The sequence below is a fragment of the Pseudorca crassidens genome, chromosome 6 (assembly GCF_039906515.1).
Source record: "Pseudorca crassidens isolate mPseCra1 chromosome 6, mPseCra1.hap1, whole genome shotgun sequence".
In the NCBI taxonomy this organism is placed as follows: domain Eukaryota; kingdom Metazoa; phylum Chordata; class Mammalia; order Artiodactyla; family Delphinidae; genus Pseudorca; species Pseudorca crassidens.
This window is the reverse complement of record NC_090301.1, coordinates 28,451,492-28,472,419: the sequence shown is the minus strand read 5'-3', so window position 1 is coordinate 28,472,419 and position 20,928 is coordinate 28,451,492. Positions and strand designations below refer to the sequence as shown.

General features: G+C 44.3%; 2 protein-coding genes, 1 long non-coding RNA gene and 1 other non-coding gene across 6 annotated transcripts in view; 3 read left to right on the top strand and 1 right to left on the bottom strand.

Annotated features, from left to right (window-relative positions):
* The window catches only part of CCNYL1 (cyclin Y like 1), a 36,572-nt gene extending 31,727 nt beyond the window's left edge, over positions 1–4,845 (top strand). For all 3 annotated transcript variants that reach the window (XM_067740825.1, XM_067740823.1, XM_067740824.1), the window contains 2 exons: positions 150–312; positions 1,873–4,845. In XM_067740825.1, the coding sequence (XP_067596926.1) occupies positions 150–312; positions 1,873–1,989 (280 nt within the window). In that variant the 3' untranslated portion in view covers positions 1,990–4,845. The remainder of the gene's footprint in view (positions 1–149; positions 313–1,872) is intronic.
* LOC137226896 (U6 spliceosomal RNA) lies at positions 3,095–3,201 on the top strand. Its single transcript, XR_010944589.1, has one exon. It is a non-coding gene; the product is annotated as a U6 spliceosomal RNA (small nuclear RNA).
* Positions 4,846–9,398: 4,553 nt separating the features above from the next.
* On the top strand, positions 9,399–11,907 carry LOC137226280 (uncharacterized). Its single transcript, XR_010944279.1, has 2 exons — positions 9,399–9,707; positions 10,761–11,907. It is a non-coding gene; the product is annotated as an uncharacterized lncRNA (long non-coding RNA).
* Positions 11,908–13,555: 1,648 nt separating this feature from the next.
* Positions 13,556–17,322, bottom strand: FZD5 (frizzled class receptor 5). The gene is made up of 2 exons (XM_067740822.1): positions 16,658–17,322; positions 13,556–16,372 (listed from the first exon to the last, which is right to left on the bottom strand). The coding sequence occupies exon 2, from the start codon at positions 16,116–16,118 to the stop codon at positions 14,355–14,357; it is 1,764 nt and encodes a 587-aa protein (XP_067596923.1). The 5' UTR covers positions 16,119–16,372; positions 16,658–17,322; the 3' UTR covers positions 13,556–14,354.
* Positions 17,323–20,928: the final 3,606 nt, after the last annotated feature.

The following is a 20,928-nucleotide window of genomic DNA, read 5'->3' as shown; positions in this document are numbered from 1 at the left end:
TTGAACATTAGGGTATTAATCCAGCTGTGTAGCCATTATTTGTTTCAAAACAGTATTTAGAGCCATCCTAGTAGCTCAGAATGGTATTTTTGAAGATAGCCCAGTTGACTAAAATTGTCCTGTGTTGGTTTTGTCTTCTCCTCCCCCAGGAATGAGATGGAAAGGCACTTCCTGGAGCTACTTCAGTTTAATATTAATGTTCCCGCCAGTGTGTATGCCAAATACTACTTTGACCTTCGCTCCTTAGCAGATGACAACAACCTGAATTTTCTATTCACTCCTCTTAGCAAAGAAAGAGCACAGAACTTAGAGGTAAGGCTGTGAAATCACTAACTGGGGTTTTCTGTCAGCCACCGAAGCCACATCTGTAGCTAAATTATATTAAGCAGTGATTAGGAAAATGGAAAGCTGTTAACAGTTTGAAGAGCTTATTAACCCGTTGGCATCATATTTCCTGTGTCTTTTATGGTTTATACAGGGATCTCACATTATAAAAAAAAAATTGTCTCTTCTGTAACCATAATTCAGAATACTTTAAATCATATTTAATCTGTTCTTAATGGTTTTCCATTTGAACCTCTACACTTAACATATAACCATACATGAATAATTTCTTAAAATTGTATCCCTAATCATATGTACCTACATAATCTACTTACCACTCTTAACTGTCTTTTTTTTTATATATATAATTGATGTTTTGGACTATTTCTACTATTTCTACTGTCTTGATTTTTTAAATAAATAAATTTATTTATTTATGGCTGCATTGGGTCTTCGCTGCTGCACGCGGGCTTTCTCTAGCTGCGGCGAGCGGGGTCTACTCTTCATTGCGGTGCGCGGGCTTCTCATTGCAGTGGCTGCCCTTGTTGCAGAGCACGGGCTCTAGAGCCCAGGCTCAGTAGTTGTGGCGCACGGGCTTAGTTGCTCCTTGGCATGTGGGATCTTCCCGGACCAGGGCACAAACCCATGTCCCCTGCATTGGCAGGCAGATTCTTAACCACTGCGCCACCAGGGAAATCCCTCTTAACTGTTTTTTACTCAGCTTGCAGTTCGTGTGTGTGTGTGTGTGTGTGTCTGTGTGTGTGTGTCTGTGTGTGTGTGTGTCACAGTTCAGTCCCATGAGTTTATTAGACAAAGCATCGGTGGCTAACCTGAGAGACCTATACTTGGAAGGTAAAATGTGGGTTCAGATACTGGATGTAGAAAGTACATGAGTTTTTAATGTAAATGGTAACGTACATGGAACAAAGTAATATTTATGGCTTATGATTTTTGGTGGGTATACAGCAAAATTCACAACTGAAATGAACACATTTAAAATTGATACTTTCTGTGGTACCTTGGTGGTACTTTAGAATAAGATGTTTTTCTACCATAATTTATGTGCAAGTGAAATAGCACCTTTCAGCGCTTCAGTCATTAGACCTCTCCTACCTTCAGCACATACCTACCTCATTAAAATTTTCTTAGAGTATGTAATAACTAATGAAAATTGAATAGAAGTTGAATAGCTGAGTAAACACTGATTTTGCCCAAGTGTATGTCCATTACGTTTAAGGATCAAGTGTGTAGGTAACAGATGATATTGCTATTAGGAGCCTATCATTAGGAACCCAATTTTTAAGTAACTCCAAGTTATTAGGGCAAGTTATCCCTTGCCCCAGCAATCTAATCATAGCCCTTAAAGGTTATCACCTTAGAGAATTGTCAGTTAGTGTAGATATCAGCTATCCAAAGTAGCAGTAACTATGAACTATCTAAACGAATGTAGATGTGTGCCTTATCAATGATGCTTTTTTGTTTTTTTAAGGTCCGAACATTTTTTTTTCCCCTAATTGTACCTATGTTCTACCTGATTGACTTTCCTAGGCCATTTCCAGATTGTGTGAAGACAAATACAAAGACTTGTGTAGAGCTGCTATGAGAAGGTCTTTCAGCGCTGATAATTTCATTGGTATTCAGCGCTCCAATGCCATCCTCTCTTAAGGGAGAAGTGAGGGGTTGTAACATCATAAACCCCTCGTAACAAGGACTGGAGAAATATCACCTCTCCTGCTCAGAAACCAGCAAAGTTAGTATTTTCACCTTAAAGAAAGACATTGAATTCAAGAGACTCATGGACAAGCGAAGATTATGCTGTAGGAAAGAACGGGACCTCGTCAATGTAACACACTCTTCTGTCCTTTTTAATGTAAACAGAGTTACAAAAACCACTCCAAAGCGAAAAGCTCCCAATCCACGCACAAATATCTGCTTACTGTGTAGGCCGATAGCTGTGAACTATGTGAGGTTTTTTAATTAATAGTTTAAATTTTTAGACTTTAAAGACACTAACTATATAATTTTTCCTGTTTTTCTTGCCTCACTGTCCCATACTGCTGCATATTCCTTTAGAATCAGTGCAGTATTACCATTAAAAAATGTGACTCCTAACAACTCATAAAGCCAAACTTAGGAACAGACTGTTGTAGCATCGTTAGGTTTTGAAGGGTTCTTCCTCCCTACTATACCACTGAAGCTGCTAGTCATTATTGGCAATCAGTTTAAACCAAAAAGCTGCTGAATAACACTTGTCATCCACATTCTTTGCAGGCAGTACTTATTAGCATATTAGCATGTTTGGGATCATAAACAGAGAAAGTAGGTTATTTACTTACTTCTATTGGGTCCGTGCTGCATTTCTTGTTAACTATGATGGTGCTTCTGATTTTGTGATGATTTTCCTCTTTATTACATACTTGTATTAAAGGATATTTTCATAATTCCAGCCAACATGGTGGTCCAGTAATTAACAAGCCGGCAGTGAACTAGAAGGTGTCCCAGAAGTCTCAGTGAAATTGCAAGCCTGAATATAGTGTGCTTGGATACTCCAGAACACTGTTGCAGAATTATAAATGCTACAGACTGGCAAAACGTCACTTGCAAGTTTAATCGAATTTCTTCTAAACTCATTTAGGTTTGTAAATTTTAAACATTAAGCTTTTAATATTAATGTTCTGTTTCAGCCCCTCTTGAGGATAGCAAACAATGGGCTGAAATAAAAAATTAAGAGCTTAAGGTCAGAATGGCCATCATCAAAAAATCTACAAACATGCTTGCTTCGGCAGCACATATACTAAAATTGGAATGATACAGAGAAGATTAGCACGGCCCATGCACAAGGATGACACGCAAATTCGTGAAGCGTTCCATATTAAAAAAACAAAAATCTACAAACTATAAATGGAGAGGGTGTGGAGAAAAGGGAACCCTCTTGCACTGTTGGTGGGAATGTAAATTGATACAGCCACTATGGAGAACAGTATGGAGGTTCCTTAAAAAACTAAAAATAGAACTACCCTACGACCCAGCAATCCCGCTACTGGGCATATACCCTGAGAAAACCATAATTTGAAAAGAGTCATGTACCACAATGTTCATTGCAGCTCTATTTACAATAGCCAGGACACGGAAGCAACCTAAGTGTCCATTGACAGGTGAATGGATAAAGAAGATGTGGCACATATATACAATGCAATATTACTCTGCCATAAAAGAAACGAAATTGAGTTATTTGTAGTGAGGTCATACAGAGTGAAGTAAGTCAGAAAAACAAATACCGTATGCTAACACATACATATGGAATCTAAAAAAGAAAAAAAGGTTGTGAAGAACCTAGGGGCAGGACAGGAATAAAGATGCAGACAGAGAGAATGGACTTGAGAACACGGGGAGGGGGAAGGGTAAGCTGGGACGGAGTGAGAGAGTGGCATGGACATATACACACTACCAAATGTAAAACAGATAGCTAGTGGGAAGCAGCCGCATAGCACAGGGAGATCAGCTGGGTGCTTTGTGACCACCTAGAGGGGTGGAATAGGGAGGGTGGGAGGGAGACGCAAGAGGGAGGAGATATGGGGATATATGTATACGTACAGCTGATTCACTTTGTTACAAAGCAGAAACTAACACACCACTGTAAAGCAATATTATACTCCAATAAAGATGTTAAAAAAATGAGTTTAGAAGAAATTCAATTAAACTTTCAAATGATGTTTTGTAAGTTTGTGGCATTTACACTTCTACAAGTTTCAAAGCTTAAAATTGCACTAAGACTTAAGAGGATACCTTGTATCTTCATAGACCTGCCCATCTCTTTCTAAAGCAGTCCTTTGCAAGGCTGGGCCGCTTACCTGCTTGATCACCTAAGTTTCTTTTTTCTAGATTTGGTAAAGGAATTGTGAACACCAGTGTTAATTCACATGTAATAAATTGAAAGGAACTGGACCCTAATAGTAGTGATAGAGTAAGTGATACGAAACAGCTTTTCTATCCTATGTGTTAACCTGGCTGTAGGTGTCTCACTTCAAGTTCTGCTATTTAAGAGGAATCATGTAAAACCTTAGGAACCCTTACCTCAGGCTTTAAAAGGCAGGGAGGTCCAGTAATCAGTCTTTTAGGAGATGGGTAACGATGTCACCTAAACTTGAAATGTCAAAAAAAAAAAGTTAGTGTTCTCAAGTATGTGAAATCTTTCTCCTCCTACCTTCTCAAATGTAATCCTAGGAATTTTGCCTGTAAACAAAGCATTTCTGGGCCAGAAATACTTTCTCTCTTTATAGCAAGGCTTCACATTATATTGAGTGCTGCAGGTTCCATCATTTTTAAAGGACAGAGACATAAATGATAAATTACGGTATATAAAATATTACAATCTACCACCTCAAAAAATATTGTTTATGGAGTTTGGAGCTTCAAATACTGATTGCAGTTTTATTTTGAAAAGAATGCTACAACTTATGTGGTTTTTCTTCCTCATGTTTATATTAAAAGAAAAGCTAATAAAGTCTATTTTAATTAAAATATATGGCTACTGTGTTTGTAACACTTCTCACTAGTCACATAACAACTCTGTCTAACTCAAATGTTTTCAATCAGCTCTGATAGTCGGGCCTTAAAGCATTTTCAAACTAACCATAAGTTGTTTTGACCCTTGCCTTTAGTTAAGATGTCATTTATTTCTTCAGCTTACGCTCTTTTCAACCTGAAGATAATCTAACTTAAAATCACTGGCTACAGTGCTCGGTGGCATAATGCATTAGATGGCATTTTTTAATTGTTTGTTATGGTGCCAAGATGGAAATGCACATTGAAAGATAAAAGTAGGTAAATACACAGAGAAAGGAATTACAGGGATACTGTAGAATCAGAACTTGAGTTGTTTGAGGGCTTCAAGCAATTGAACAGGAAAGAAAATGGAAGAACAGGAAGCAGTAGAATTGTGGTTGCTGTTAAGAGGGTGAGTTTTTTTTTTTTTTTTTTTTTTGGCGGTACGCGGGCCTCTCACTGTTGTGGCCTCTCCCGTTGCGGAGCACAGGCTGCGGATGCGCAGGCCCAGCGGCCATGGCGCGCAGGCCCAGCGGCCATGGCTCACGGGCCCAGCCGCTCCGCGGCATGTAGGGATCCTCCCGGACTGGGGCACGAACCCGTGTCTCCTGCATCGGCAGGCGGACTCTCAACCACTGCGCCACCAGGGAAGCCCCTAAGAGGGTGACTTTTAAACAAGCCACGTAATTTGACTTTAACATGCTATTTCACTTACATTCAGTTGGAAACATACCAGATCTCTAAAGTTTCTTTTAGACCCTAGCCACTGCACTTGAGCAATATTCCATCAGTCCTGATAGTATTGCCATGTTTTCATCCAGCTTAATTACCTTCCTAAGGTCAGATCTTTAACTTTGTTCTTGTTAAGTTGCTGACTAGGAGAAATGATCTTATTTAGTACAGAAGGGAAAAAAATCTATCACAAGTCACTGTTTATATCAATAGTTTGCACCGCGTAATAATATGCCAGTTACTAAGCAGAAATGCTGACATATCTCGAGTGGTCGAAGGTTTAAAACAAAAAAAATTGGGGTAGGAACACTGGACATGACTGTAGCTTCAAGAACAAGTTGGTAGAATAAGGAGAATCACTAAAAATTGCTTTTTCCCTTCAGCTTTAATTCTAGAGGCAATACAGCCATTTTAATAAATGGGAAATTGAGGCAAATTAAGGTAAAAATTTAAACATCACTGAAAGTAGGTTCTCCAACAAATATGGGGCATGGAAACTAGTTACTAATAGGGTGGCAACTATGGCATTTTTTTCCAGGATTTTATACCTAGGAAGGGTTTGTTCCCTAAAGTAGTAAGACTATAAAAGAATATCTGACTACCTGAACTCAAATTTTATTTTTTCGCTTTTTAAAAAAAATTTTTTTCTCTAGTGGAATACTGACACGTGCAATTTTAACTCTGGTATATCGTGAACTGAACTTTTTTCTTTACAAGGAAAAGACAGAGGTTTGAAATGTATGTTTGAACCAAATTAAATTGCCGTTTTTGTATGTTAAATTCATATGGTTGACCCTAAGACAACTTCTTAGGGCCCAGTGTTTCTGGTTAAGAGAAATTTTTTCCACCCTGTATCAGATCCCATCATGACCCTATTCTTTGACATTTACTCCTAATGTACCCTGTATGCCCGTTATTGAAATTCAACAGCACTAAATCCTAGTTTTACAACAGGTCAAGTTTCATTTCTTAGTTTTCCCATTCTATAAAATATACCATTCCTTGATTTTTGAAAAATGCTGAAGCCAGTATTTACTGGAAAACAATTCACTCTGTATTCAGGTTATGCAGTGTTTTCGAAAATGTTTACCTATAGCGTGTAGGTTAGCTAAAATCTTTCATCACCCAAGCCTTCTCTCTAACCACATGTAAAATGACTACGACCGTTCCCTCACCCAGAAGCCGCATTCTTGAGTATAGAGCTATTTGGTAAAACACTGGACAGCTGGTAGGGGCTCTCCCAGAGGTAAGTGCTAATTTCTATGCAGAATCTGTAGATTACACCCAGCATCTATCAATCAAGTTAAGGATTAGATCACCTAAAATCTTAACTGTTAGCCACTTACCAACCTGGCCAGCCTGACACCTTGCCAGCAAGAATACAAAAGATCTAGGAGCCCTTCAGAGACACCTGGTCCCTTGTACACAGGTGCAACCTGTTTGGCTTCTGAGGCAATTTCCACTAGTCCATTTTAAATGGGTTTGGCAGATGAGATAACATGCACTTCATGTGAAACAAATGTTATGAATACCAGTTTATGGTTTAGGGTCTCTAACATGCAGAAAAAACCAGGAAAGTGAAGTAGTACAGAAATTAGAAATCCACAGTCAAATGGAAAGAGGTTAATGTTCTTTAAAAAAAAAAAAGGAACAGGTTAGGTGATGACTAACTGCTGTGAGGGCAGCTAAGTAATTTGAATGTGATTAGAGACAGCCTCAGAACCTAAGGTCCTCAAGAATATGTCGATCTCTACTTCAAGACCTCAAATTACTCTGCTAGCTTTTTCTTACAACATCTATTCCTTCATCTTACCATTCTCAATTCTACTGACCTTTACATCTAGCTCCCCAGATGGTGGCCCTTTATCTCCTCACTGGGGGAACCGACTCTTCCAAACACAGGGCGTCAGTGTTTCGTCCACCTCCCGCTGCACTCTCTCAACAAGGTCATCTCAGCTTCACCCTTTGACTTTCTGCTCGTGTCCAGTGTGGCAGTGCTTGATGTTGGTTACTACTATGACCCATTTCTAAAACATTATCACCAGGTTCCAGGAAATACAGGATTTATATGTCTCCCAGGCTAACTGGCCCCTGGTAATTCCCTTTAATCAACTACTTGAGCCCTCCTGTGTTCCCACAAAGTAGTTGTTCCCAATTTGCTGCACTCACTCCCCTGATCTGCCCACAACCCTAGATGTATCTCCTCAGGCTAGGCAGCAACCCCACCTTCCGAACTCCAAAACTCATTTCATCTGGCATTAGGAATAGATGCCTCACTTCTTAAGGTAACCCCTCTCATCTAAGGGAGAGGATTCCATCCCGACTCTTCAAGTCAAATTTCTATATCCAACCCCACCACCACCAGGATGGTGGTGAGGATGGGGCAATTTGACCTTCCTCAGCCCTTGACATGTCCTAGTGTTTCTCAAGATGTGGTCTCCAGACCACACCTGCCTCTCATGGGCTGAAAGTCCCTGTAAGAAATGAAGCTTCTCCTCTAAATGCAATGTGGAATCCTAGAACAGATAAAGAACATCAGTGGAAAATCTGGTGAAATCCAAATGAAGTCTGGAGTTAACAGTAGTGCGTTAATGTTGACTTCTTAGTTTAACAAATGTGCTATGATAATGTTAATATTAGGGCAAAATGGATATATCTTTGCAACTTTTCTGTAAGCCTAAAATAATTCTAAAAGTTTACTAAAACAGAACAAAAAGACCTAATTCTTGGATCCCAAATTAATCTCAATTCCTGGAGCTGAAGCCTGGGAATCTACATTTCTAATAGGAACCCCAAATGATTCTTATGCAGACACAAATTTGAAACCTCATCTTTCAATTCCCTTTCCATTCCACGCCTGAATGGCTGCTTCCTCCTCGTTTTACTTACCTTAACCTGATTTAATCTTTTAGATCCTCTCAACCCTAAAATATAAGTACTATCATTATGCCCCTTTCACAGATGAGAAAGTACTAAGATGAAGTACACAAATGAAGTACTAAGAGCTTAAGTAATTTGTTCAGGATCAACAGCCCATGAATGATGGAGCTGGGAGTTGAATCCCTAATCAGTCTAGCTCCCAAGTCTATGCACAGAACCATTCTACTTCCGCTCATTCTGTTGCACGTAAGAGCTCTGTAACTAAATCACTAAAAGAAGCATTATTACCTATTTCTCCAACTTCCTAAGTCCAACAGTGCCCCCCTTTCCCACTGGGGGGAATGAACAATGAGAAAGCATTGGGAAGATGTGCCAACTAGAGACCTGTACGGGTAAGGCACAGTGGCTCTTGCACCAGGATCCAGCTCAACTGCTGTATTTTCTGTTCTCCCAAATGCCCTAACATGTACCAATCTCATAGTACTCACTTGGATGCTAAATTAATTATCTCAGGTTTACTAAGCATCTGTCCAGATTGTCAGGGAAGTGCCAACTCTAAATCAATTTACAGTTGGCCCTCTGTATCCACAGGTTCTGCATCAGTGGATTCAACCAACCATGGATTGAAAATATTTAGGGAAAAAAATTTCAGAAAGTTACAGAAAGCAAAACTTGAATTGGCTGCACACCACCAACCATTTGCATTATATTTACAACTACTTAGGATTTGTATTTGGTATGATAAGTAATCTAGACATGACTTAAAGTATAAAGGAGGGTGCGGGGGAAGATGGGAGGGTTGTGCGTAGGTTATATGCAAATACTGCACCGTTTTATATAAGGGACTTGAGCATCCATGGATTTTGGTATGGGGCGGCACGGGGGGAGGGAGACTACTGGAACCAATTACCCACAAATACAGAGGGAGAACCATATATCCTCTTATCTTATCGGGGTTCCCTGACTTGTATTTAGACCTTAATACAAAGTTGTGGATCTAACTGCTGAATGATAAAGTTTTGGGGGTTTCTGACTGCAAACCAGACACACACAAGAGCAGCACTTCTATCCAAATTGCTTCAGTACAGAGTATAGATGGAGGGTTGATAAAATAGAACACAATCTCAGGCAATGTCTCTGTTCTTACGTGGATTTTCCTTCATTTCTTCAAGTGCATCATGAAACAATCACAGGATCAGCAGGAGAAACCTATGAAGTATATTCAGGTAAAACATGTTTTCATTAGTTCTCCTTCTGGTGATTGGAATTTCCTTGATTTTATTATCAATAAAAACATTGCCACTTATATTCAAAGTACATCTGAGAAATCTGATCATGAAATTAGAATGCACATACCTCCTTCAGATACTCTTAGAAAACAGTGTCTCTCCATAAAAGCATGAGAAAAATACTTGTACAGCATCTTATTTGCTTTACCATTGCTTTAATGCACTTTAAAATTTATCTACATGAATTGGGAACAAAGAAACAAAAATAGACATTTCTTTGTTTTTCATAAATAACTACTCTCCATATTTGATAAAAATCTCAAAGCATTAGTTTAACTTCCCACAAATATAATACATACAATTTTTTTTTTCTGAAATAATAAGGTCAGCAAATTAAGTATCTTGACACTAATATAACCAAATACAACTGCTTTTCTACTGACTTCCAGGAACAAAACAAAAACAGAAAACTTCTTATCAAGATGCTCTGGGTTTCCTTTTGCTAGTGTTAGGGACCCTGGAATTATAATCATCTGCCAGTAATAATTTTATAGATTCTAGTTGATTGTCTACAAATAAAATATCGCTGGCTCTGCTTTGAGTTCTGGATTTGACATGACACTGACAATACCGCATGGGACAGGCACTACACATACACGGAAATCAGAAAAAGTATTGAATGCCCTGGACTCGAACTACTGACTCAGTATGTGCCTCATTTGGCTCAGTAATAAATTCACCTGCACCAAACCCGTATCAAAAGTCACTAAATCTCTCATATATATAATATATATTATTTATATACACACCCACAACACATACATACTATACATACAGTTTGTAACAACATGAAGTAATATCGTCTTCAAATGATGTACCACAGACTGAAATAAATCCTGTAATTGTCATCAAGCTGCTAGAAGCTTTTGAGAGTTCTGAGCCAGGTTACTTACTTTCATCCTGCCTACCCTTCATTCACCCTGCTTTAATGTCTTGGTAGCTTTTGCTTTCAAAACCACCCTCCTCAACCTAGGTGTATTTCTTTCCCAGGATCACTTGATTGGACTTTGGAGGCAAGAAAGGGCATGCAGGGGGAGCAGGAAATCCTCAGCCACTGTACCTCACACCTGCCTAGATTTGTGATGTTCTCTATCCTGTTGGCCACATTCGGTGTTAGAAAGCAGTTATTCAAAGCTTTGTCCCTCCTACCCACCTTGGTCTTTCTGTAGAGCACAAAAGTGAAAGAAGCCTCTTTAGCAGGGGTAGCAGTTCATTAAAATATACAACTACATTTCCTAGCTCTGGGGTTCCCATTCTGTACTTGAGACTGCAGGTCACAGATGCTGTTATTAAGGTGCGGTGTGGGATCCATGAGGTTTTCTCCTGGCAGCCGGTGTCAGGATTAGTGCAGCCCTAGCCCAGGAGGAAACGGCCTAATGAATACCAACTTGGAAACAGTGCTGTCAGCACATTATTTAAGCTTGTACATTGCTCACAATTACACACAACACACACACAGGCTTACCACTGGAAATGACTACGAGAAAACATGACAAAGGTTTGCAAGGATAAACCAATAAGGCACCGAGAAGACTTATTTTCAGCCAATTTAGACAACTTCAAAGTGTGAGGTTAAGAATATAAATTAGAACGACTTCCTAAGTCTTGTCAACTGATTTACTGAGAAGTCACATATTAGTTCCTTCTAAATCTTTACCCCCTAAAATCTATGACGGGAGACGCTGCTTACAATTGAACCATGAAAGGGACAGCCCAAAAGCTGTACCTGTGAAACTAAACTGGGCCTTAAATCCTTCCTAAAATCAGAGCTGGCTGTGAAGAAGTTGCTAAACCAACCCACAACCTTTCATTTTGTAATTGTTTTCATGAGTACGGATTGTTTGCCTAATAAAAATAAAAATCAGAAGAAAACAGCATATGAGATGGAAATAGGGGGCGACCATACATAGATGGGCTTCTGTGCCCTGGGTAGCAGGAGGGGTGGCTGAGGTAAAACTTGAGGGAAGCAGGTGGGCTTCATCTTTGAGGTAAGGGAGGGGGAGGGCAGCGGTGAAAACAGAGGCTGAAAACAGAGGCAGCTCTGAGAGTTGGCCTGGACCGAGATCTCCAAATGCATTACCTGTATTGCCTCTCCTTGTCTTAGTATCCTGTGTCTTAACTGTCTTTTTTTTTTTTTTTTAATTGGTTGTTCTTTTTAGGTTTGGTATGTTGCCAAAATGAAAAATAGTTGTTTTAAAAGGAAGAATTAAATCACTTCAACCACATCATCCCACAACTTTTAGATACATTCTGCGTCATCTTTACATTCCTCCACAAAAAAAAAAAAGGAAGAGGAAAAACCCAAATTAGTCACAATGACCTAAGGCAGCAGAATAATCTATGTACTTTCTGGGAAGACATGTTAACTGAGGGAAGAGGTCAAGGTGATCAGAAAAGTTCCTCATTTGAAAAACAAGAGAGGAACTGGCCCTCAGGCAGGGGATCTATTTCAAGGTTCTAAGAAGCTTCTTCTGAACAAGTAGAGGAATTAGATGTGCAAAAAGTTCTGTAGCTCTGTGTACAAGGTTTTGTCGAATATACTGACATTTTGATTCAGAGGATGAGTGTGTAAGAGCAGTGCATTTTTATAAACGTGAATAGCTTTTGAAAGTCCATGAAAACTATAACACCAGGCTTCTTTCCACCAGCAAAGTGCTTAAATCCACTATGGAAAGTATACACTTGTTTACTTAATATCCATAATGTAAAAACTGGCCTGGGCTTAAATCTGACTTTTCCAACTTTGGTATAAATGAAGCGCAAACCCCTACACTTGTTTCTCTAGGGAGACATTCCCAAATTTTAATTGTTTTTGCCATTTTAGCTTCTTAAATTTAGTTCCCACTCAGTCCTGGTCACTGGTATTCTGCTGGCCAATGCACTGTCACCCCCATCCCCAGTAATGGCCTCACACTCTTCTTGAATGAATGGTTAAATAGATTAGGAAAGCAAACAGGATTTTTAACAGTAAAGTATGTGTGCGTGGTGTGTGTACGTGTATATTCATCAATACATAGGCTTTCATATATAAGTGAGGGAATGGTTCAACAGATTAGAAAAGCAAACAGAATTCTCTCACAGTAAAGTGTGTGCTCATCACTATATAGGCTTTCTCAGAAGAGGAGGAAGAGAAAAATATATTGAGGCGAGGGGGGCAGGGGGAACAGCTTTCCTTTTGCTACACTGATCCATGTTTTAAAAGCTTATGCAAGGGTGTTATGGGTTTCATTTGTTTCCAGAGGCCGCAGAGAGCAGTGTCTCGATGCTTTTGGAATATCTGGCTGTAATCTAGTCCAAAGTCCAGGGACACTTATTTTCCCTCATCGCTGCCAGTGTTTGTTCACAGGTAGCCAGCCTCCCTCCCCCCGTTCAAGCACCTCATTCAAGGGTGGGTGTGGTTTCTAATCACAGCCCTCCAGGAGAGGAGGAATAAGAAAAGCAAAAAGACTGTTTAACATGATAAAGGAGGTGGGATGGGGGGGGGGTGGAGCAGATAAGACAGGTGTTGGAAATTTACTTAATTCCAGGAGTTATATCCATTTTAGTCCTTAAATGTAAAAAGGAATCCCCTTCAGCACTATCGCTAAGTCCTTCCAGAAGAAGGAAGTGGGTTTATTTTTACCAAAGTTTTAACACAAGTTTTAAAAAGTGGCATCACCAAAGCCTATTAAGAACCACTCACTATAGATGTTAAAAAAAAAAAAAAAGAACCACCCACTCCTCGGGCACAAAGCTGCCATCTTAACAGTCTAGAATTCAAGTTCAACCAATCACCATCCCTTAGGTTCGCATTCTTCCAAATATTTATTCCGGACACTGCAATGCTACCTCTAACTTATTCAAGCAAAGCTGGCACTGTTAAGAACGAGAATGATTACAAGTACTATAGAAAAGAAACCGAAGCTTGCTAAACGAAGCTAGGACGTACACATTAGAATCTCTAAACATTGCCTAACCTTGTCACTTTCCGGAGGCCCTAACCACATTATGCTACCCCCCTCCTTGGTATGACTTAGGGTGTCCCCTAACTTAGGAACTATAAACAGGGAAAAGCAGCTCACCTTAAAGCATCTTGGACACTTTAAGCAGTGGAAGGAGAAACAACCTGGAAAAGCACACGGAACAACTTCCCAGTCACAGCAACTTTCACTGTTCACATTTTTAAAGACAGAAGTATAGGAAATATATTTTCCCAATTTAGACCACCCAGTTCAAAGAAACCTGAACCAAGTGGAACTTCATTATAATGCCAACTTTAGGATTGTAAAGCCCCCAAAGCAAAGGTAAATTTTGTTGCCAAAATGCAACAAAGTTAAAAATTAAGAAAACTACATATAAATTAAAAACAGGGTTCCTCTTGAAAAGGCAGTAAGATAGAACAGACGTGAGCTGAGCCCCTTTGAGAAGTCCTGGGACAGGTACTCCCCTTGAAACGGTCCCTCTCCCCTCTCTCCAAGTTGCCCCGGGAGGGGGCATCAGCACCAAGAAGGTAAACGGAAGTGACCTTGGCAAAGCTACCAAACAAAACAACCTCCCTCCCTCAACTCCCGGCCCCGGTCCCGGTCCCTCGGCCTCGGCCTCCTCCTACACGTGCGACAGGGACACCTGCTTGTGATAGGCGGCGGCGGCGGCGGGGCCCGGCGGCGCGGTCCTGCCCGTGAGCGCTGCGCTCGCCTCGGCGTAGTCCCCCGCGGCCGTGGCGCCGCCGCTCTTGTGGCCCCGCCGCGGGCGGCAGCAGCAGCGGCTGGTGAAGCGCCGCCACGACTCCACAGTCTTGCCGGACCAAATCCAAACGCCCGACGTGATGCCCACCACAAGGCACATGAAGTACTTGAGCATGAGCACCCAGTACTCGGGCTTGGCGCGCGGCTGGCCAGAGTCCGGGCCGGGGCACGCGCAGGTGAGCGCAGCCTCCCAGCTCTCGCGATAGTGCTGTTCGTACAGGTAGCATGCTACCACGATGCTGGCTGGCACAGTGTAGAGCAGCGTGAAGATGCCGATGCGGATCATGAGCTTCTCCAGCTTGTCCGTCTTGGTGCCGCCCTGCTTGATGACGCTGCGGATGCGGAAGAGCGACACGAAGCCCGCCAGGAGGAAGAGCGTGCCCACCAGCAGGTAGAGCACCAGCGGGCCCAGCACGAAGCCGCGCAGCGAGTTCAGGTTCTGGTTCCCCACGTAGCAGATGCCGGCCACCGGGTCCCCGTCCACGGAGCTCAGTGCCAGCGCAGTGATGGACTTGACACTGGGGATGAGCCACGCGGCCAGGTGGAAGTACTGCGCATAGCCCGCAATGGCCTCGTTGCCCCACTTCATGCCAGCCGCCAAGAACCAGGTGAGCGACAGGATGACCCACCAGATGGAACTGGCCATGCCAAAGAAGTAGACCAGCAGGAAGACGACAGTGCACAGCGCAGGGCCCGTTGTCTCGTAGTGGATGTGGCTGTGCTCGCGGCTGCAGGCGACGCTGGCATGGCCCACGACCAGGCGCACCAGGAAGCCCAGAGACACGCACAGGTAGCAGGCTGACAGGAAGATGATGGGGCGCTCAGGGTAGCGGAAGCGTTCCATGTCTATTAAGAAGGTGGCCACCGTGGTGGAGGTGGAGATGAAGCACAGTACAGACCACAGGCCGATCCAGAAGGTGGCGAACGTGCGCTCGTCGGGGCTGAAGGACGGCTGGTAGCAGGGCACCGCGCAGTTGGGTACCTGGCCCGTCCTCACCTTGTTGTAAAGCGGGTGCGACTCCTTGAGAATGGGCACGAAGGGCTCGCGGCACTTGCACACCGACGGGCCCCCGGTGGCGCAGTCGCTCCCCGAGGCCGGCGACCCCGGCAGGCCTGAGTGGGTGGGCTTGGCCGGGAAGGGCCTGGGGGGCGCCGTGGTGGCCTCGCTGCGGTTGTAATCCATGCACAGGACCTCGGCGTCGCGGCCCAGCACCGGGAGGCGGTCGCAGCTCATGCGTTCCGGCCAGGCAAAGCCATACTGGCGCATGAGCGGCGAGCAGCCGGCCTTGGCGCGCTCGCACACCGAGCGGCAGGGCGGCAGCGGCTTGTGGTAGTCGGGCAGGCAGATGGGCGTGTACATGGAGCACAGGAAGAAACGCAGGTCCGGCGAGCAGTGGATCTCCACCAGCGGCCAGAACTGGTGCACCTCCAGACCCGCCTCGTCCTGCGTGTCGTGGTTGAACTGGTTGGGCATGTGCGTCAGGTTGTAGCCGATGCCGCGGCACATGGGCACTGTGATTTCCTGGCACACTGGGGCCTTGGAGGCGGCCGCCGCCCGGCCCGCCAGCTGCGCTAGGAGCAGCAGCAGCAGCGAAGGCGGCGCGGACGGGTCTGGCCGAGCCATAGCCCCCTCCCTCCCCTCGTCTCCCGCAGCCAGCGCGGGGCCAGCTCAGGCAGGGGAAACCGGGATCCGGGCTTCCCTCTCCGCCGACTTGTGTGGCGCCGGGACTGGCAACCTGTTGGTTTCTTTTTCTTTTAAAGAAATCCGTCCAAAGATAAACTGTTTCGGGAGGGCGCTGCCTCCGCAGGGAGCGCTCAGCTCTTCGCTGGAGAGGGCTGGGGAGGGACGGTTAGGGCTCCGATTCCAAGGAAAGTACTCTTTAAAAAAGAAGGTGGAGGAGAAGAAAAATTGCAACCACTCCCAAATAGAGAGGCGTCAACGGCGCAATCCCCGCAAGCGGTCTCCAAAACTCTAAGTTAACCTCTCTCCCTCCCCTCCCCTCCCACCTCCTGGAACCAAACTACAGACTCCCCGCCCCTCACCCCGCCTCCCTTCTCGCAGGGCCTGCCAGCCTGCACCCCAAGGTCAGAGCGCTCAGCCCCCGGGAAAAGGGCAGAGGGCCGGGAAAAGAACGGGGAGAAGGGGAAGGCGCGGGCTCTCACCTCTGAGGATCCCGAGAGAAGCAGATAGTCCGTAGCCAGCCTGGGCCCTCCGTCTCTGGAACACTTCGCTCAGAAACGCGACTCAGAGACAGGCTGGCATCGGGAAAGTTTGGCGATAGGCTGGGTACCCGAGGAGGCAGCACATGGCAGCAGGTGGGGGCGTCTCAGAGAGGGGGTCGCCCCCTGAACGAGGTCGCCGCAGACCGGTCATTCGCCCTCACCTCCTGCGGGCCCCCCCGCATGATCCGGGCGGGGCAGGACGCGGGGCAGGCCGTGCGTTCCACCAGGGTCCGGGAGCCGGACGAAGGGCGAGCGCGCCTGGCAGCACCTGGGCAAGAGGAAGGCGGTGTGCGGCGACCGGGGGATCCCGCCGCCTCACAGCACGGCGAGCAGCCAGCGCTGGCCCCGCCGGGACTGCATGGTGCGCGCCCGCCGCTGCGTCCCGCCCGCCGCTCTCCTCCTCCCCTGCAGGGGGATCCGCGCTCCAGCGGACTCCTGGGGGCGGTGGCGGTTCTCCCGGGACGCGCCGGGCTCCGCTCCTCCCCCGCGCTCTAGCACCCTTTGGCCCACCTCCGGCGGGTATTGAACTGCGCGCGGCGGCGGCGGCGGCCGCGGCGCTGGCCGCAGCGGAGTCACTGCCTTGAGCTGACTGGCCTCTCCCGCCCAGCTCGGGTCACCTGCTTCTAATGCCCGCCGGGAGGCTCCGCCCCGGCCCCGCCCCTTCGCGCTGGGGCTCGGTTGGTGGGCCGCCCCGCCACGCTCTCCGCGCGTCCCCGCCCACTGCCCCGCGGGCTCGGCCTCTCTCCAGGCGCCCTCCGGCCCCGCCTGGAGCTGGCAGCCGAGGAGCGTGGGCCAATCGCCGGCCGGGAAGCTATGGGGGGCGGGGCTAATGCTAATCACGCCTTCTTGAGACCCGGAGCGGGAAACCCTAGCTAGAAGTCCCTCCTGAGCTCTCTGCTGGCTCCCACTGGTGCGGGGCTCAGTTTCCCGTAATGTTCTCGCTTATGAACCCTAGCTTCCAGGACACCTACCAGGTCTCCTATCTGAAGGTAAGCATCCTTAGAGTCCAGCGCTTGTTTAAAAGAACTGCTCAAAGAATCATTCTTAACCGTGGGACCTGTCTCCTCTCTGCGCTGCCCTCACCAGGTGAGCTCAAATTGAGAGAAGTACAAATGCTTACTGAGCCCCTACTGTGTGTCAGACAGCGCGTTAATCGTTCTCATCTTAATACAGGATGTCTCAGAACCTTACGACAATTCTATGAGGCAGGCACTCCTTATAGGTGAAGAAACAAGAGTTTAGAAGCATACCAAGGCAACCGAGCTAATGATAGTTCCCCCAAGAAAGCCACAACCTAGATAATCTTGTTCAGCGCGGTATTCCGAGCGCCTAACACAGAGTAGGCTCTCAAATGGCAAACCTGGGATTCGAACCGAGATAGTTGGGACGCGACATCCACAATTTTTACCACCTCCTCCCCCGTCCCCCCATATGCGACCGGTTATCTCCCAGGCTTTAACCTTTACTTTTGCATTTCGTAACAAAATCTTACTGTTGCGACAAGAAAGTGATTTTCTTTCCGTCTTTGGAAGACTCCAGACGTGTTAGTCCTTTATCAGTTTATCGGGTTAAAAATCCAGGCAGTTCGAAGTCGCCCGCAGAGAAAAGTAACTTTAGCTCCGGGCTCTGTGATGGGCAGGGGCTGCACCCCCACCCCGGGGCTACCCGCTGCTGAGCCGCGCACCCGCGCGCCGCCGGGGATCCGGGGCGCACGGAGCAGCGGGTAGCCCGCGCGAAGACCTGCTGGGCGCCTCGACCACTGGGACGCACTGTGGCGCTCTCCAGATGGCTTATTATGCTGCAAGTTTTAAATGTCCTGAAAATGCCTCTTTTCTACGTGTTCTAATTAGGTTGGAAGACTGAGGTGTTTAGCATTCTTGAGATTCATTCACACGCTTACAAAGAGGGTTTGAATTGTTTCCCGCTCCCCCCACCCCTTCCTTCTACTGGGAAGAAGGCAGAAAAAAGGCAGGAGGGCCTGAGTTCTTGAGGGACTCAGGACTGCACTTTAGGGCTGAGTCGTTCTTGTGTCCTGGATCCCACTTATACAGACGGGGAGACAAAATTGCAGAATAGCCCTCTTCCTCCTGCTTGTCAGCAAGACTTTGTGAAAAATAATGAGGAATATGTGTATTAATCCCAGCCGCAAAATTCAAAGAAATAAATATAAATCGCTTCACAAACATCGAAACTGTTAATAAATATGTTTAAAATGTACTTTACCTCTTTCATTCCCTGGGATTCTACAGGTGCTCATATTTTTTTTGTTTCTTTGGAACTACTTGGCACTCAGTGTCGGCAAACATCCCAGGGTTGAAAGTAGTGGGAGTTGAAAAGCTATGGAATAGCAATCAAAAAGAAAGGGAAACCCTCAGTGGAAAGTATGCACAGATTGTGAACATGCCAAGAGAGGCTGCCTCATTCTGTGGCCTGTATGCAACATGTGTATTATTGGGGATGGACAAGTGTTGGCTAATAATAAAAATTATTTGAAGTTGGAGAATGTTAATCACTCATGCTGGAATTTAGCCAGAATACACGTGTTATTTCACTTGGTTCTGACTCAAAGGATGTTATCTCCTAGTCTGTAAACCTCTCCCTTCTTAATCACAGGGAGATGTTATTTTTGCTTGGAGATCTCTAATAATAGTAGTAATAATAGCAGGAAAACTTGGCCAGAAGAAACGTATTTTGCATTGTATAGCTTTTTGTATCATTTGAATTTTTGCTTTTCTACATATAGTATTTCACTTTAAAGGCAGTTTAAAATATGCTGTTTAACATGTATTAGGCAGGGTGCTACATAATTCATTTCAGTTAGCTCATTTGATCCTCACATCAGATGGAACTGGCATCATAATGGCTTCCTTGAAGTTACATATTTAGTCCATGGAAAGGACAGAAATCACAATTTTCTTCTGAGTCATAGTTATTGTTTAACAAACTGGAAAACACTGAATTATTTTTAAAGATGCAATTTTTAAGCAACTAGAACATTGCCAGGCATTCTTAGCTATTAATTCACTCATCTATCCTTCCATCTAGCCATCCATCCATCCATCCATCCATCCATCCATCCATCCATCCAAAAACACCAAATTTCTGACTTGAAGACACTACTGCTATATTAAACATGTTGCTACAAGGTGGAATTCATGAGGTTCAACTTAAATTGTTGTCCAAGGTGTACTTATTAATTGATAAATACAGAGGATCATGCTAAACATTCCACCTAGTAAGACTGTGACATTTCGAAAGTTTTGAAGTATTGGTTTTGGATTTTGTAATCAGAGAATAGTTATTGCATTTCTAATCTTAGAAGACGTGTATTTATTATACATGTATAGTCTGTTGAGACACTTGAGAGTTCAATGCTATAGGAATGACTGGACAGGTAGCCTCTGTATACTCTTCAATATCTTGATAATCAAGCCTGGAACAGTATGCTGCCCATAGATGCCTTTGGTAAATATTTGTGAAATAAATGGATGAATAAATGGCAACTGAGATTAACTCTTTAAACTTTAGCAAGTGGCATTGAATCCTTGGATAAAGCTTACCTTATGAGCTATATATATCTCTGAGGTTGACCATACCCTGTTAAATGCAGCATGAGTCCAAACCTTGGCTCTTCCTTTACTAGCTGCCACTTTGGACAAGTCACACAACAGCTCCAGGTCCTCTTTCCTCATCTGTAAAGTGGAGTTACCCCTCATCGAGTTGTAGTGAGGGGTAAATGAATTTATATGGTAAAGAGCTTAAAACCATGTCTAGCACCTCGTAACTCTATTTAAGTCTGTTATTAGTTTCTCCTGGGTTCATGCTATTTTTCTGTTTTCCCACTCTATTTTCTTTTGTGTATCACTTTAATAATGGGAAAAAAGTTACATTTTTTAGATGTACAGGCATACCTCAGAGATATTGTGGGTTGGCTTCCAGACCACTGCAATAAAGGAAATATCACAATAAGTGAGTCACATGGATTTTTTGGTTTTCCAGTAATGTCTATAAAACGTATGTTTACACTATTCTTCAGTCTATTAAGTGTGCAATAACATTCTGTCTAAAAAAAAGTACATATTTAATTTTAAAATACTTTATTTCTAAAAAACGCCAACCATCATCTGACAACTCAGGGTTGTCACAAACCTTCCATTTGTGAAAAAGCAAATTCTGCAAAGCGCAATCAAATGAGGTATCCCTGTCCTTTA